At 54.1% G+C, this 16,555-nt stretch overlaps 5 protein-coding genes across 5 annotated transcripts; 4 read left to right on the top strand and 1 right to left on the bottom strand.

Annotated features, from left to right (window-relative positions):
- Positions 1-1,387: 1,387 nt before the first annotated feature.
- Positions 1,388-2,423, top strand: CORC01_04220 (uncharacterized protein; the record flags this gene model as incomplete). Its single annotated transcript, XM_022615868.1, has 2 exons — positions 1,388-1,473; positions 1,631-2,423. The coding sequence occupies 2 exons, from the start codon at positions 1,388-1,390 to the stop codon at positions 2,421-2,423; spliced, it is 879 nt and encodes a 292-aa protein (XP_022477613.1).
- Positions 2,424-3,717: 1,294 nt separating this feature from the next.
- CORC01_04219 (uncharacterized protein) lies at positions 3,718-4,296 on the top strand (the record flags this gene model as incomplete). Its single annotated transcript, XM_022615867.1, has 1 exon — positions 3,718-4,296. One exon carries the CDS (start codon positions 3,718-3,720, stop codon positions 4,294-4,296), a length of 579 nt encoding a protein of 192 aa, XP_022477612.1.
- A 536-nt stretch (positions 4,297-4,832) lies between these two features.
- Positions 4,833-5,854, bottom strand: CORC01_04218 (short chain dehydrogenase; the record flags this gene model as incomplete). Its single annotated transcript, XM_022615866.1, has 3 exons — positions 4,833-5,033; positions 5,086-5,199; positions 5,276-5,854. 3 exons carry the CDS (start codon positions 5,852-5,854, stop codon positions 4,833-4,835), a joined length of 894 nt encoding a protein of 297 aa, XP_022477611.1.
- Positions 5,855-7,898: 2,044 nt separating this feature from the next.
- On the top strand, positions 7,899-10,234 carry CORC01_04217 (transketolase; the record flags this gene model as incomplete). The annotated part of the gene is made up of 3 exons (XM_022615865.1): positions 7,899-9,197; positions 9,261-9,422; positions 9,497-10,234. 3 exons carry the CDS (start codon positions 7,899-7,901, stop codon positions 10,232-10,234), a joined length of 2,199 nt encoding a protein of 732 aa, XP_022477610.1.
- A 1,731-nt stretch (positions 10,235-11,965) lies between these two features.
- CORC01_04216 (uncharacterized protein) lies at positions 11,966-14,227 on the top strand (the record flags this gene model as incomplete). The annotated part of the gene is made up of 1 exon (XM_022615864.1): positions 11,966-14,227. One exon carries the CDS (start codon positions 11,966-11,968, stop codon positions 14,225-14,227), a length of 2,262 nt encoding a protein of 753 aa, XP_022477609.1.
- Between the last annotated feature and the right edge of the window lie 2,328 nt (positions 14,228-16,555).

Raw genomic sequence — 16,555 nt, 5'->3', positions numbered from 1 at the left:
CTCAAAACAACGATTCAACGACACAAGTTGAACATCGAGAAGTCTGCCGTACAAGACCAAGTGGAACTAGCTGTCGGACATTAGCTATATCTGAGTGGCCAAGAAAGACAAATAGGTTGAAAACCTACACTGTGCCGTGATTACCTACGACGTGCTGTTCTCATGCAACTCGGTTTGTAGTTTGGAACACAGGGAAATAAACGAGCAAATCTTTCAGATATACGAATTTCGTAGGGAAAGTGTCGTTTCATAACACCGCTGCGCCTTCATTTATTGCTTGTTACTAAACTTGGTTGAAGGCACGCTATCATAATTGAGTTGGGAAACAAGGCATACCGGCATGGGAGTTGATCTTTAGTCAGGTATATGTGTGTCAGTATTGACCCCACTGGCGCCCGGTAGCGACTCGCCTTTTCAATATTTTGAGTTAACGCTACCCTGCTGTCATGGAATAGTGTGTATGGATACTTTCAGTCTTGCATTAAGGTTCCCTCATGCAAAACGCAGGTTCCAAGTCGGACAAACTATAGCTGAGTCAAAACGGGCTTCTGCGGGAATCGAGACACCGCTTGCGTCCCGGCTGCCATCCCGACGCACAGCCAAGATACGGATGGCTGCAGCAATTAAATTCAAAAGATTCCTAAAAGATAATTTAGCGTCATGGAAGAATGTTCAACTATGAAGAGTCGCCGGACCCGAATCAAGCCCTACGTAGTTTGAGTCCATATCAGTTTTATTCCTTCATTTGTGGCAAGCCGCATGGACATGTGGCGGCGGTTGCCTCGCACCCCTCGGAAGCCACACCTCCCAACCGTTCTCTAGCGGCCGTTGCCTGCGCTAATTTCTGACCTGGAGCTTGATTATCATTGTATCTCTGCATTTCGAGGGGCTGGATTGCTAAAGTGGCTGATATTCTGTCCACTCACAAGGCGATACCAAAATGCACAACATAGCGGTATCCCTTTCCAGCCCTCGGTAAGGCACAATAAGAAACTTGCGGCGTCCTGGCATAGCTAAAGTCGACTTATCTCAGAGTCAGGCCAATGGACTCGAGGTTTGCGTCGCATGCTGTTGCTTCGCAGGGCTGACTTGAACGAGGAGAGGAGGGGTTGCCTCCGATCACAGACGTAGATGCCCGTATCCCTTGCTTTCCCCATCGTATTCTATTGAATAGAGCTGTTCCCACGATTCGCGTTCTTCAGGGTTAGTCCCTCTGTCTTCATAGCTCTACATATTATTTATACTGATATAGTGTTTAAAAATTGCTCTTTGTTCAACGGCATGGTGATCGTGTGCTCTGGTGTAGGCCCGTGTCGGCCACTGTTCCGAATTATCCTCAGTGCCCTTCTCGTTGCCACGCGTGTCGTCTACGCACAAGAATGCAACTATGCCGGCGGCTGGTCTCTTCGATTTCCTAGCTCTTCCTGCCCACAGGACGCCCCTTTCGAGTGTGGCAAAGCTGGAGGACTCCAGGTTCGTTGTTGTCCATCGGGATCGTCGTGTGCAGGCAACGGCAGCTACGAGGGAAACTATTGTTGTCCAGGTTCGTGAAGGCATTGCCCCCCCCTCTCTCTTTCAACCGAAATCAGACACCTATGGAGCAACATGCTGACGGTTTCCGCTGAATTAGACTCCACCGACTGCTCGGCCTCGGCGTATACTCACCCCAAGGTACCTCGCGCCGTTCCCTAGTGCGATACACCGAGATGAGTATCGTATTAACCAGCCAGTGTCCTGATCCGGCGTGGAGCATTTGGGTAGCAAATGATACAATCAACGAAAAGCCCGATACCGGCGCATGGTGCTGCAAGCCAGATTATAAAGGTGTATATCGAGACAACGGCACCGCCAACTACTTCTGCACGGCTACAACCATCACCACACTCCAGCCCAGCTACTACTGGGCACATATCCTGACCACGACATCATGTTCAGTGACGGGAACACCCGTCGGTTTCCCAACAGCAGCGTCTACAGCAATGTCTTCAGGAACAACCAATGCAACTTTCGCTGAGACTCCACCAGCCACAGCGTCCAGCACGGGCACCCGGCCTGAATCGACCAACGCAACATCTCCCGGCAGTCAAGAACCGGCAGGAATCTCACTCGGTGCCAAGGTGGGAGCAGCAGTTGGATGCGTAGCCGGCGCCGCTCTGATCGTTGCAGGAATCTTGTACATCAGGAATAAGAAGCAAAAGACGATAGAGGGCGTCACACTGACTGGGGACACGGAAGAGGGACGCGGCAAGCCTGCCGCAAAAAATTTCCACAAGAGCGGAGGGAGACGCCCCAGTGAGTTGGAGACGGTCGAACGCACCGTCGAGCTTGATGGTGTGAAACCAACCTATGAGCTCGATGCGACAAGGAAAGAAGACCAGTTTGGCATTGTGTCTCCTATGAGCACGCAGCCCAACGTCAACTAGAAGGAGCCTTCATATGTGGACAAAGGATTGGACTGGGGAATGCATAGCATCGGTTTAAAGGTGATGGTGATTCGGATGGGCTGATAGGCATCGTCTTCCCGTATAATTGAACATATGCATTGTTGTCTCTTGGTGGAAGGGTTGCCGAAGGCTCAGACACGAATGACTAGCCAGACGGACTGAGAAGGATCGATGTCCACAGGCCCGTTCGCTGCAAACAGTCCCAACTATCCCTCAGTGTGATCCAAGTTACTAATTCATGGCCCTACCCAGGAGACAAAACTCGAGCACAGTTCGACGAATTGTTGGTCATGCCAAAACCTCTACGGCCGTCTATACTTGACAACTTAGCGTGAGCTCGTTGTTCACCTACAAACTTGCTCACAAATCTTGATGAACTTGTGCGCCTACCTGCACCCATGTATCTATCTACCTATCCAAAAATGTTACGCCCACGAATCCCATTATGTCCTCAGCTCCTCCTATCATGCAAATTAGTTGTCTGATAACCAACAACATGATCACAGGCAAAAGATTTGATCAGTGGGAGGCTTGAACTCCCGGCCTTGGCATTACACAACATTCCTGATGAAATATTAGTACCACGCTCTAACCAACTGAGCTAACCGACCAGTTATTTGTGTGTTGTGACAGTTGTGCCCTAAACCCCACCAGAAATGAAGCCCGGACGTGGACATCGTGAGATTACGGGACCCACTTGAAATGGGGCAAGTTCACTGGATGAGACCCGGATGGCCTGGTACCAGCAACTTTAAATCTTTCTCTGGGCCTGCAATAGTTGCCCTTCGTAGATTGTCTTCAATTTGTTTCGTCTCGTCATTTGAAGTAGGCATTTTGATGGATTCAATATATGGTCATAGTGTCAAGTCATGATTACTCACGAGATATCCATTCTTGAGCCTGAAACTGTTTGTGTTGTCAATGTTCGGAATTAACCTTCTCGGATAAAAAGCAATCATCTTCTCATTCTCTTACTTTGAAGTTGAATGCCAATTCGCCCAAGAACTCTCACAAGACGGTTCTCTTCTAAGCTGGAAACACGATTCTCGTTGCAATGGTACTTTACTGTCCTGATGGCGTAATGTCGAGCAATGGTCTCTCGAGACTTGAGAAAGCGCCATGGAATGGCAGCTTTCTCCGGTAACCCAGTTCATGGCATGTATAATACCAGCATTTTACCTATACGTGTTCTCGCATTCTCAGACCAAACCGTCCTCATATCCCGCTGTTCATCACTTCAACTCACAACTCAATCAACCCAAACGCCAACAAAATGCACCTGTCATCCTTGATCGTCGTCACCCTTGCCACCATGACCAGCATAGCCATCGCCAAAGGCGGCGGCCCAGCCAAAGTTGCCATGCCCCCCAGCGACAGCCCAGAGCTCTGCCTCAAGCGCCTCAACACCTACCCGAACCGCTCGCCCAAGCGCATCGACCTCCTCGGCGGCCGCTGCGTCCAGGGCCGCACCTACAAGGGCAAGTTTGGCCCTTATAACGGCGACTTTTTCTTCGAGACGTGCTGCACGGACAAGGATGGCAACTTCGGCGAGCCGACCTTTATCAACGTGGACGAGTGCATCGTGTTTGATCCCGTGAACGGGACTCTCGCCTGGAACAACCAGAACTCGCACGAGATTCGGGATCACTGCGGCATGTGTGAGGTGGATGGCATGCTCTTCGCCAAAGACGGGTTTCCTGCTGGTCCGTACTTGAGCTGCGACTGCAAGAAGGACAATAATGAGGTGGTCAAGGCCAAGATCGGATTGGGAGTGGATCTTGATGCATCCAAGGAGCCCAAGGACGAGCTCTGGGTCACGGAGGCGGGCAAGCTTAGCTGCAAGAAGCAGTGAGGTGCTCACAGAATAGCGTGGTGGATATCATGACTCAGGAGAGTCCATGTACGATAGAATACAGACTTCTTCTTCAAAGAGGCATCCTCGAGGGACCGAGCGGCAAGGAGTATAATAACAATATTAAGAGGGGCTGCCGTCAACTAGGCGTTAAATGAGAGATGTGTAGGTTGCATTTATTCGATAAATACTTTATCCTGAAGTACGTTATGTGCATCCCCAATAAGGGCCATTCTTTGGTGGCGATCCTCACATGCTAGTGTGATGCTGGTGTCAAGCAATTCTCCAAAGGCTTGGAGGCGTTGGGATTATCATAAAGTATACCGCTATGAATGCTCGATCTAGTCCTACTGGTTTTACACTTCTAATTATGCGTTGCCTCATCGCTGCGTGATTATCCATTGCAAGCTGCAATGATGGGGTGGGAGGTTTCTAATGTCGTAACCCATCTGATATTATCATGAGGCCAGGGCTATGTTATCCGCGGCATAAACATCGAATCTTTTCACATCTATTGAAGGAGATTGAAGACGAAATTAAGCGGAAGCGCAGTGTCCACCATCGACACGGAGATCTGCGCCGGTCATGAAAGAGCTGCCTTCGGACAGGAGGAAGACGGCGGGCGCTTTGAAGTCTTCGGGTGTGCCCAGGCGCTGGAGAAGGGCGCCTCTCATCCAGGTCGTTTCAACGTCAGGCTCGGCCTGTAGGAGCTGGTCCGTCATTGCCGTCCGGATATACTGTTGATGGGTCAGCAATGAAACGTGGTGATTGAGGATGACTAGAACTTACGCCAGGCGACAGAGTGTTTACACGGATACCATATTGACCCCATTCCTGAGCAACAGACCTGCACATCTGCTGAACAGCAGCCTTGCTGGTGTTGTAGGCACTGCACGTCAATCCCTGCCAAAGTTTGTCAGACCAAGAGTCCACATGATATGCAGCCGTCACGGGTAAGGCGGGAGTGATCAAGACTTACTCTGTTGGCGATTTCTCCAGACATGCTCGAGATGAGCAAGATGCTGCCCTTGCTCTTGCGCTTCACCAAGACGCGGGCGGCGTGCTTGGCCGTCACGAAGACGCCGACGACGTTGACCTTTTGGATCCGCTCAAAGTCGGCGACGGGATACTCGAGAGCGGGGATCTTTTGCTGGATGCCGGCGCAGGCGACGGCGCCCCAGAAGGGAGCGCCGCGGCTGTCGGCATCGTCGGCAATGTCCTCAAAGACCTTTTCCGTGGCCGCCTCGTCGGTGATGTCGCACTTGTGGTAGGTGACGGAGAGGTTCTTGGAGGTGGCGAGCTTGGTGAGGTGAGCCCACTCGACGGGTGATGGCTCCGGGAGGATGTCGAGGCAGGCGGCACTGCCTCCGGCTTCGAGGATAGCGAGGGCGAAGGTGATGCCTAGGCCGCGGCCGCCGCCGGTGATGACAATGGTCTTGTTGGCGAGGGAGAAGAGTTGGGGTGTTGCGACGGAGGAGCCGAGAGGGTCCTTGGCTTCGGGGAGAGGGTGGACGGGCTGTGCGGGGACGTCCATGTCACTTACTGCTACGGAAGGCATTGAGAATGAAATATGAAGGATCTAATTTCTTGGGTATCTTTGGTGAACGGACGACGAGAAGAGCGAATTACAATAGAGTGATGTGGTTAGGGAGTCAGACTACGGCTCACGTGCGAGGTCAAAAGTTGAATGGAGCGACGGTGAGTATTAGTAGAGAGAACTGGTGGTAGGAGAGTCAAAACACGGGAAAAATTGTGGTCACAGATTAGTTATTTGAGGGATACTGGACAACCGGGGAGGACGGGGCGGACGGAAGAAGAGTCAAGACACGAACGGGCGTCGCTTGGAGTTGTGTGAAGGGTGTGAAGGTGCGAGATGCCGGCTGAGCCTCGGCCATGGGAAGGCTCGTTGCGCCGAGGCCCCAGACTGGTTGGAGGTGTGTCTTGACTCCCTCAAGAAGCCTTGAGACGGCGTTCGGCATTGAGTCCGCGCGGAGACAGACTTGGAGGGGCGCAACGGGCAGCGTGGTGGGAGGGCAGGTGGAAGCGCTTCTTGGCGGGACGCGGACGCCAGATTGGCAGATGGCGGGGTGAACCGGGGGGTTGGGGGAGAGGAGGCGAGAAAACAAAACGAAAATGGCACGATGGGAAAGTTTGACATTGCTCAGGACTTGAGGGACGACTCGATCGGACTGGGAGGGCTGCGGCAGAGGTGCTTGGTGATGGGTTCATGGATAAAGTTTTGGCGGCTATGGTTGTATGTGAAGCCATGAAAATAAGAGCAGTTCCAACAAGATTGATGCACCGGGCCCACCGGAGCCCAATGCTTCGATTAGGTACCCTGGGGAGAGCAGTTGGGCCGCAGATGGCAGAGTTGAGAGGAGGCCGAAGCGATGCAAGGCAAAGTAGGCGATGGGCTAGCGGGTTGTTTGGACTCGTGAGGACTGTTTGAATCTTTCTGAGGTGGTGATTGTGGGCGTTGTCAAGTCCGAGCCCAGATGATTGCAGTGTAAGGTATGAATAAAGACTTTGAAACTGTCGAGGATCGTCAACCTTGGCGACCTGAAGAGTTGGAGAGCTGGAGGAAGGACGGGAGAGAGGGCGCGCAGGTGCGGGTAACCACGTGGTACCGTAACTTGGCGGGGAAGAAGAATGAGACGGTAAGTGGTCAGCGTGGATTATGTAAGGAGACACTTGATCCCCGGTAGGTAGTGCACGTACCGCAGCTGCGCTTCGAATCTCCCAAACTGATGGGCACGGGCCATGGCGGGGCACACACACCTTTCGTCCCGCACTTTAGCCCCATTGTCCAATCACCAGCCGCCAGAGCTACCGGCATCCACTCCTGCCGCCTGCGCCCGAGTCTTTGGCATTTTTCCCTTCTTCCTTTTTTTTTTTATTTATTTTATTTTTTTATTTTATTTCTAACTTTTTTTTAATTCCTTTTAATTCCGTTTTTCTTGACTTTGGGAGAATACAACAACCAGGTCATCATTGCCGATTATCAACTGTCGGTTTCGATTTCAACCTTCTCAGAAGAAGCTTCCCATCGTCCGAGCACCTCATTGCACGTCTGCTGACCCTGAAATCACACCGGCTACGCTGTACACTGCGTCTAGCCACGCTTCATCAGCCCAAAATCTCGGCTTCGTCAAGTGACACTGGAGCTGTTCTTCTGCCGAGCCCAATCTGTTTAGATCCACCCCAAAACGGAAAACATAAGCGCTACTTTCCTGATACTGCACTGCTTCGCCTTCGCATTGCTGGCCATCCCACTCTCAATCCCAAAACGGTCATCTCAACCACTCGGAGGGGTCTCGAGTTGCAACGTCGCCACGATTATATTTGTCGAAATGGCCGCTTTCAAGTGCCATCCGTCTCTCCTATTTCATCATCTCTTGCCTGAATTGTACTTCCATTCTAGAGTAAGAGACCTTCAATTAATACCAATTGCTTTTTGCATACAACGACTGCGTCACGCATTGCCCGTACTCCCTTCACTATTCCGAGCACATTCAACCAGGTGAACGGACGGCCCGGTGCTACCCCTCATAACGCCCACCCCAAGATACCCTCATCTCCTAATAATCTATCGACACACCAAAATGGCACCGAGTGCAGTTCCTTCAGAGCCCGTGGCCCAAGGCATTGTGACTGCCAAGTCCCTCAATGGCCCCAACACCCAGTTCCACCTCATCGACAGCGAGAAGAAAGAGGTCGACTTCGTTCTACGCACATTCCGCTGTCTCATTGCCGATTTGTGTGAGCAGTTCAAGGGCGGCCACCCGGGCGGTGCCATGGGTATGGCAGCCATCGGCACATCTCTCTGGAAGTACGCCATGAGATACTCGCCCAAGAACCCAAACTACTTCAACCGGGACCGTTTCGTCTTGTCAAACGGTCACACGTGTCTGTTCCAATATACCTTTCTGCACTTGACCGGCTACAAGAACATGACGATGGACCAGCTAAAGTCCTATCATTCCGCTCGCACCGACTCCATCTGCCCCGGCCACCCCGAGATCGAGCATGAGGGCATCGAGGTGACGACCGGTCCCCTGGGCCAGGGTATTGCCAATGCCGTTGGCCTGGCTGTAGCTACCAAGCACCTGGCCGCCACTTACAACCGCCCCAACTTCCCCGTCGTCAACAACATGACATGGTGCATGATCGGAGACGCCTGTCTGCAGGAGGGCGTCGCCATGGAGGCGATCCAGCTCGCCGGCCACTGGAAGCTGAACAACCTCGTCGTCATGTACGACAACAACCAGATCACCTGCGACGGCAGCGTCGACCTCTGCAACACCGAAGACGTCAACAAAAAGATGCGCGCCTGTGGCTGGAACGTCATTGAGATTGAGGACGGCAACTGGGACCTCGAGGCCATCGTCCGCGCTATGGACCAGGCTCGCAATAGCAAGGACAAGCCCACCTTTATCAACATCCACACCGTCATTGGAGTCGGCAGCGCCGTTGCCGGTGACGCCAAGGCCCACGGTGCCGCGTTTGGAGCCGCCGATGTCGCCAATATCAAGAAGAACTTTGGCATGGACCCCGAGAAGCACTTTATTGTGTCGGACCAGGTCTACGACTACTTCCGCAAGGCCATATCCCGCGGCGAGAAGATTGAGGCCGAGTGGAACCAGCTTGTCGAGGGATACTCTCGTGAGCACCCGGAGCTCGCCGCCGAGTTCAAGAAGCGCGTCTCTGGAGAATGGGTCGACGACTGGCGCAAGTTCATCCCCGCCAAGGAAGACCTCCCTACGACGCCCACTCCTTCACGAAAGTCGGCTGGTTTGGTCTGCAACCCCATTGCCGCTGGTCTGAACAACTTGATGGTCGGCACTGCGGACTTGTCTCCCTCGGTGAATATGATTTGGAAGGGCAAGGTTGACTTTCAAAACGTAAGTTGTTGATGACAATGCTGGCGCTACGTGTGCTTCATGGATGACACTAACAGACACCAGCCCGACCTGAGAACGACTTGCGGCATCAACGGCGATTACTCTGGCCGCTACATACACTATGGTATCCGTGAGCACGCCATGGCTTCCATCTCCAACGGCCTGGCTGCCTTCAACAAGGGCACTATCCTGCCCGTCACATCCAGTTTCTTCATGTTCTACATTGTAAGCTCTCGTCCGAGCGCTCCACAGGAAGGCTTCCTGCCATGCTGCCGAAGATGACTCTGACAAACCACTAGTACGCCGCCCCTGGTGTGCGTATGGGTGCTCTCCAGCGCCTCCAGCAAATTCACATCGCGACGCACGACTCGATCGGAACCGGCGAAGACGGCCCCACCCACCAACCCATTGCCCTGCCCGCCCTCTACCGCGCCATGCCGAACCTGCTCTACATCCGACCCTGCGACAGCGAAGAGACGGCCGGCGCCTTCATCCTGGCCATGCAGGCCAAGGACTCTCCCACAATCATCTCCCTCTCCCGCCAGAACCTCGAGCAATACCCGCAGTTCACATCGCGCGACGGCGTGCAGAGGGGCGCCTACGTCTTCCAGGAGGCCCAGGACGCCGACGTCACGCTCATCGGCGTCGGCGCCGAGATGGTCTTCGCCTTCAAGACGGCCAAGCTGCTCGCGGACAAGCACGGCATCAAGGCGCGCATCGTCAGCTTCCCATGCCAGCGCGTCTTTGACCAGCAGCCGATCGAGTACAAGCGGGAGGTGCTGCAGTACCGCTCCCAGGCGCCGCGCGTCGTCATCGAGGCCTACGCCGTCAACGGATGGGAGCGCTATGCCGATGCCGGCTTTTCGATGAGCACCTTTGGCCACTCGCTGCCGGGTCCCGACGCGTACAAGTACTTTGGCTTCGACGAGGCCGTCATCGCGCCCGAGGTCGCCAAGCTCGTCGAGGAGGTTAGAGCGAACGGGGTGGATAGCCTCAGGGGCGAGTTCCGCGACCTTAACCCTGTCCACCACCACTGAGAGCCATCATCCATGAAACACCCTTTTTTAGCTAGGTGGTTTGTTGATTTTTTTTTTGGACCGAAAAACTTGTATAGGCGGGTTCGGTGACGGGAATGGGGCGCTAGCGGCGTTCACGGCTTGGGGGGATTTTGGCAGGCAAGGATTGCGCAGAACACGGATCACCCTTGATTCTCGATTATAATTGAGTGCAAAGAGTCACGACTGCGGCCCGTTTTGGAATTCTGAATAACGGGGACGCGACATCCCGTGTCATGGATTGAACCGCTTAGATGGCTCGCTGTGGACGAAGTTTGATTATGTTCATTTCGTCGGGTTGAGTTGGTGAAGATCGCACTTTGACGTTATGAGGGTCAACCTAGATGGAATCAAGCTTTCGAGGAAAATCACACAATACAATACAAACGTAATTGTACAGCACTTTGATGTCATACTTATTATTTCTCAAGCGAGGATTGGATGAGACTTTGGCTCCAAAGGTGTGTCTTTGCAGGTCTGCGCTTCAGCTACTATTTCTCATCTTCAGGTTAATCCAACGCGGTCAAAATCGCAATAGACAACTGCTTGTGAGCCCAACCAACCCCGAGACTACAGACGACGCTGAACAAGATTTTACCCAAGTCCGACAGGAGGACTGGTTTCTGGAACAAGGGTGAGAAAAGCTTGAGGGTTGCTCTCGGTGGCTCTCTCAGACGGGGTGTGTGGGGGGTCGCTGGAGTGCTACTCCAACGACTCCTATCAAATGCCAAACTCTCTACGAATGCAATCCTTGCTCCCGAACCGACACTAAAGAGAGAATGGCGGGGTAGACGGAACCCAGGCAGAAAAGGGCCACTCGTGACGAGGGCTGTTGGGGTTTTGGGGCTGCAGAGTTTGTCCCAAGTCGGAGCCAACAAGGATACCCCATGTCGTCCCCGGGCCAATCTCTTAGCCTCCAGCAGACGACTAAACAGGAGACGCCAGTTTTGCATGTCCGTCCGACACCGCTTACAGCTTCCCCCAGACTCTCCCCGCAGAATCCCTCACTCGTGTGTCCCTCTCTTCATCTGCCTCCCCCGTCCCCGTGGCATGTCTGGGTGCCATAGCTCCCTCAGCCACTGCCGAACGCGCAGCGCGCAGCGGCCAACCAACAGTCAAAAAAGAGTCAGTCGTCATCATATGCTGCGAGGAGGCTGCCGCCGTCGGGCACCAAGAAATCAGTCTGAAGTCGTTGATTGAGTGTTGCCAAGAGCGGAGGTAAAAATGTATGTCCAGCTCTCGGCAGATGTGAATAGTAAACTCTGTTTGATATCACGTCTTGTGGCAGGGAGGCTCGCGCATCCCGCAAGAAACTCTTTTCCTCTTGCCTTTCACTACCTCCAACAGCTCTCCTGACCATTGGTGCTTAACGGTTCGCCGGCTTGGTCCATATTATTTGCTTCGCCTTGCCTTATACACATCTCATCTCGACCTACTCACAGCCGCACCCGCTCCCGCTCCTCCGCGACAGCGCATGTCGAAGCGCTCAATTTTTTTGCTCCATGAACATCTCACATAGCCTTTTCTCCTCTCATTCGTCCCCTTTTCCACCTGTGGAGGGGGACATACCCCTGGCAGCACCGGTCTGCTTCAGCCTACGTCAAGTTCCACCACACCAGAGAGCTGCTGCGCTTACGGATTACGAATTCGGATGCCCTACTCCAGACGGTCTAGACCACGTCCACAGCTCGTGCCGATGAGCTCGACTCAATCATGGCCGCCGACGACGAGACGCAACGCCAATCGTCTCCCGTTGTCGACGATGACAGGACCTCACGTGCTCCGACCGACCCGCCGGCGGATGGGCCTCCGCCGGCCAAGAAAAAGAGGACCCGGACCCGGACGGGCTGCCTCAACTGTCGCCGCAAGAAGCGCAAATGCGACGAGGGCCGTCCGGCTTGCGGTGGGTGCTCGAGAAGGAAGGAGAATTGCGAATGGGGTATCAAGGTGACCTTCCGGGCTGAAAACGCCCAGACGATATTACAAGACCACCCGTCGATGAAGAAGGCTCGGCGGCCACCTCTCCGTCGTCACTTTGAGATCCTCGACGTCACCAACGAGGTCATCCGCGACTATCATCTACCACCCGGCTTTCACGACTATGACTCGGATCGAGAACTTGGACCGGATATATCGCCCATCGAGAGGGGGGCCCCTGGTCCACATCACGAAGATGACGATGCAAAGAATTTTGACAGCCCCGTATCCTACACCACTTCCACAGCCGGCGGCAATACTACATCTGTTGCGGGATCCAGCACGGCGAAAAGAACATTATCCTCATCTGGACCGAGTTCCGCACCGGCGGACCACATTCCCATTACAAGCTACGGCTCTCTTTTGACACCGTCGACCCGGCGAGAGGATGCCTCAAGCGATAAAGGACACCCACCAACGGGCGACCGTATGGATTTCCAAGCATCTTCCTCTTCAGCATCGCACCTCATCACCGATAGCGCCGTTGCAAACCTCATTTACCTAAGCCAGGGAGGCGCAGGTCAAGGACCGCACGAACACCCCGTATCCGCCGTCAGCCGTCTTCCCGTCACAACTTTATCCATCGACCCGCTGATGGATGCACCCTTTGACTTTATGGACCAGATGTTCACGCCCGAGGGGTCATACGAAGACGGCATATTCTTACCGGGCTCAGCATACCATGAGCTCCACTCCACCTTGCGAAACCATTTGATCCAAGAAGTTCGCTCCAATGGTCCTACGAGACCAGCTTCGCCGGCCTCTGGCGAGAACACCAGACCTAGATCCATCGACACCAGCTCCGGCCCTTGCTCGTCAAACGAGGCGGCCGAAGCAGTCGGTGAGGTATCTTCCGATCACGAACCCCCCTCTCTTCCCTTGGAAGAGGAATGTGCGTTGTGGAAGAACTGGGTAGACGAGATCTCTCCCTGGCTCGACAAGTTCGACAACCAGCGCCACTTTCAGCATTCCCTCCCGACAATGGCTCGGGCACACGATCATCTGCGGTACTCCATGCTGGCTCTTTCGGCCCGTCAATTGGAGCTGAAAGACAAGAGCCGCCCCACAGACCAGAGTCTGGCGCTTTATCAAGAAGCGATACACTTACTTTTACCCCAACTCCCGACGCGCACAACCGCCGTCATAGCTTCGTGCGTGGTACTCTGCGTTTTAGAAATGGCCAGCTGCTCTCCAAAGGCCTGGCGTAGGCACCTTGACGGCTGCGCCAGTCTGATGGAGGCCGTTGGCATGAACGGCTTTGTCGGCGGCGTCGAGCAGGCGCTATTTTGGTGTTTTGTCCGGATGGATGTATGCGGTGGCCTCATCTCGTCGGTGAAGACCTTGATACCCGTCAACCATTGGGCATCTCCAGTCAACCTCGAAACAGACGTTGGTTTGTTCCTCAACAGCCCCGGCCATGACATGTGGGCCAACTACGCAGTCTATCTCTGCGCCCAGGTTCTCGACCTGCTGGCTCCACTGGCCAAGGCCAACCCAGGCGGCCTATTTTTCGACGGACCAAGGAATGACATGAGATACCGAGTGCAGTGGATGAATCTTTGGAGGTATGTCGAGAACTGGCACAGCCGCCGGCCGTCCCAGATGCAACACATCATGTCGATACCCTCATCGGACGCGGAACCGTTCCCCAAGATTCTGTACAGCAACCCCGCCGCCATATCGGGTAACCAATTATACCACACGGCGTCTCTGTTGATGCTACAAAACAGACCGGCCTCGTTACGATTGTCACCGAGGCCCCGGTCAGCGCTCTGGCATGCCAGGCAGATTTGCGGGATTTCAATGACGAATCACCACCACGGGGCGTGGACCAACAGCGTCCAACCCCTTTGGATTGCGGGGCGTTGCATGAGCCACATTACGGAACATCGCGCGATACTGCAGTTACTAGAAAAGATCGAGACAGAGAGCGGATGGGGCACCAAGTGGAGGGCAGATGACCTAAAGGAGTTTTGGGGCGACTTGGGAGACGGTTAGTATCCCGATTGACAAGACAATGACTTTTTTTTCACTTCTTTTTTACTTTTGTCATGATTTAAATATGGAATAAGTGCTCTGACACTAAAATCTGCGTGAGCAGCTCCAGCCGCTGGGGAAGGCGTTGGCGCAACGAGACCTCCACGTAACGCGTCGATATTCAGTGTCGGCTCTAGTATCGCCTCTAGTTACGGATCAACGTCCAGTCTATGAAGAAAGTTCCGCGTGGCACTACCTACAGTAACCTACTACATACTTCAAAAACGCCACTCAGTCAAGGACCAGTCACAGTGGTTGACAGCACGCGGTCTCCGAACTGCTGGAATCCTAGGCTAGCATCAACAACAAGCCCGCGCCCCCCGCCCCTTCCTCCCATCATCCCCGCGGTTTAAAAACCAGACGTTGCGATTCGATCTGGTCCGAGGAAAGCTGCCCTATGGGATGAGATTGGCGGGTCCAGACGTCGGGACAGGACGGGTTCAAGGTCAAGGGCGTCGGTCGCCACATCTCCACAGTTTCTTCCCCCTCCCCCCTCCTTTCCATCCCCAGGAAGCTGCCCTGTGAGTACTTATACTATGGAGACCGAGTAGCGGCTTGCTGACGGCAGGCGGAAGCCCCCCCGTGGTGCGGCGTTCATGCGGGATTGCGGGTTTGCGGAGGAGTGACCAGGGACTGGCCGGGGTGGAAAAGTGCGGGGATGACCTCATTTCCCCGTCTCGTCTTAGAATGGTTCGAGGGGAGAGGAATAAGCACGGGTGTTTGGCATGGCCCCGGTCTAGCAGCTAGGCTACGGATGAGATGGTGGAGAAACCGTCTGGATTATGAGGCGATCGGGCGGCAACCCGAGGCGCATTTGCGATGAAATACTTTGAGGTGTGGCTCATCACATGCGGTTTCACGCATCACGGGAGTTAACCACCTCGTTTGCCACTGGACTGCCGTGGCCCCAAGCCAGTTGAAGCGTGTTGCGTTCATCATCCCGCGGCAGATGAACGTGTCCAGCCATCAAGTCACAGGGATCTTGCTCAGGCGAGGAAAGCAAGACTCATCTCTGCTTGGACAGAATTGGATGGGCGACAAGATGAGAGAAAAGTCCTTCAGGGTTGATGGATGGCAGTTAGGGGCCGTGAGTGTTGTGTGGCAGGTCGAGCCGCAAGTCTGGTGCACAGCGGCTGAGCGGCAGCCTTCATGATTTCTTTAAACCGGCGCTACGAGTAGCCGCTTTTTGAATTGGGTAATAACGAGAGGGCGTCGGCACCGAAGATACACAACGCGATGGAAGTCTCATTTAGCCTGATTAGGTTGGCCGTTGATCGCCCCTCTACACTTGAGAGGGAGCCGGAGCGCCGATGATGAGGAAGATGAACGGGTGAAATCCCACCGGCCACATGAAGAACTTGAAAAAAAAAAAAGCGCCTTCAACTTCCTTGTTTTTCCTGCAGAGGGCAGCTCCACGCATCCTTACGCAATGGTCCAAACTCGGCGCTTTCCACCCTTGTCCCTGTCCGTTTAGTCCGTCCACCCCCTCCGGATTCGCAGCCGGGACCTTGAATTTTTTTCCCTAGTCAATCGCGAAAAGCCCGCTCGGGGGCCGCGTGGGGGGGGGGGGGGGTGGAGGACACGGTCCCCGCCGTGACGCGGCCGCGTTGCAGACTGCGAGCCAGCGTTTTCCCCTCCCGATGTCCGCCCCTTCCCCCACCCCCCGGGGAAAGCAGGGGGGGGGGGGGGGGCGAGAAACGAGTCCACCTGCAACCCGCCTGCATACAGAAATGCATACAACGTTTGTTCGTAACCATATGCTTCCTAGTCTCTAATGCCATTGGAAAAAAAAGGGGGACTGTAAGGGAGCATTGGACAATGGTACAACCCCCCGTCGCGAGTCAGTTGGATAGCCATTCTCACCCAAACATGCGCGTCCAACTGCCCGCAGAAACTCTAGCCAAGCAGGGACGGGACTACAACCTCCCCTGGCCCTCTTCACCCAGTCCGCAAGTTCTTTCCGATATGACTTAATCAACCTCCGCGCTGGGGTCCCCGCACTGCGGTTCTTGTGTGGGGAGAGAAGTCTCCTCTCGCCCCTCCAAGGTGGGAAAAGGTGCAGCCGACTTGACACACTTCTGCCTCTACAAGGTTTTGCAACAATCAACTGACGTTGTTTCACCACGGACCAAAGATTTAGACGAAGAAGAACAAACTGTTCAAGAAGAATTTGAGCTAGCGGCTGCAGTGTACCGGACTCCTCCTTCAACACCAAAGACTGTTGCGTTGCATGGCATGCCTGGATCTATACATATAGAACAACGTCCCCATCCATCGTGAAAACATAGG

The sequence above is a fragment of the Colletotrichum orchidophilum genome (assembly GCF_001831195.1).
Source record: "Colletotrichum orchidophilum strain IMI 309357 chromosome Unknown Scaffold_27.1, whole genome shotgun sequence".
Lineage (NCBI taxonomy): Eukaryota > Fungi > Ascomycota > Sordariomycetes > Glomerellales > Glomerellaceae > Colletotrichum > Colletotrichum orchidophilum.
This window is presented reverse-complemented; position numbering and strand designations above follow the sequence as displayed.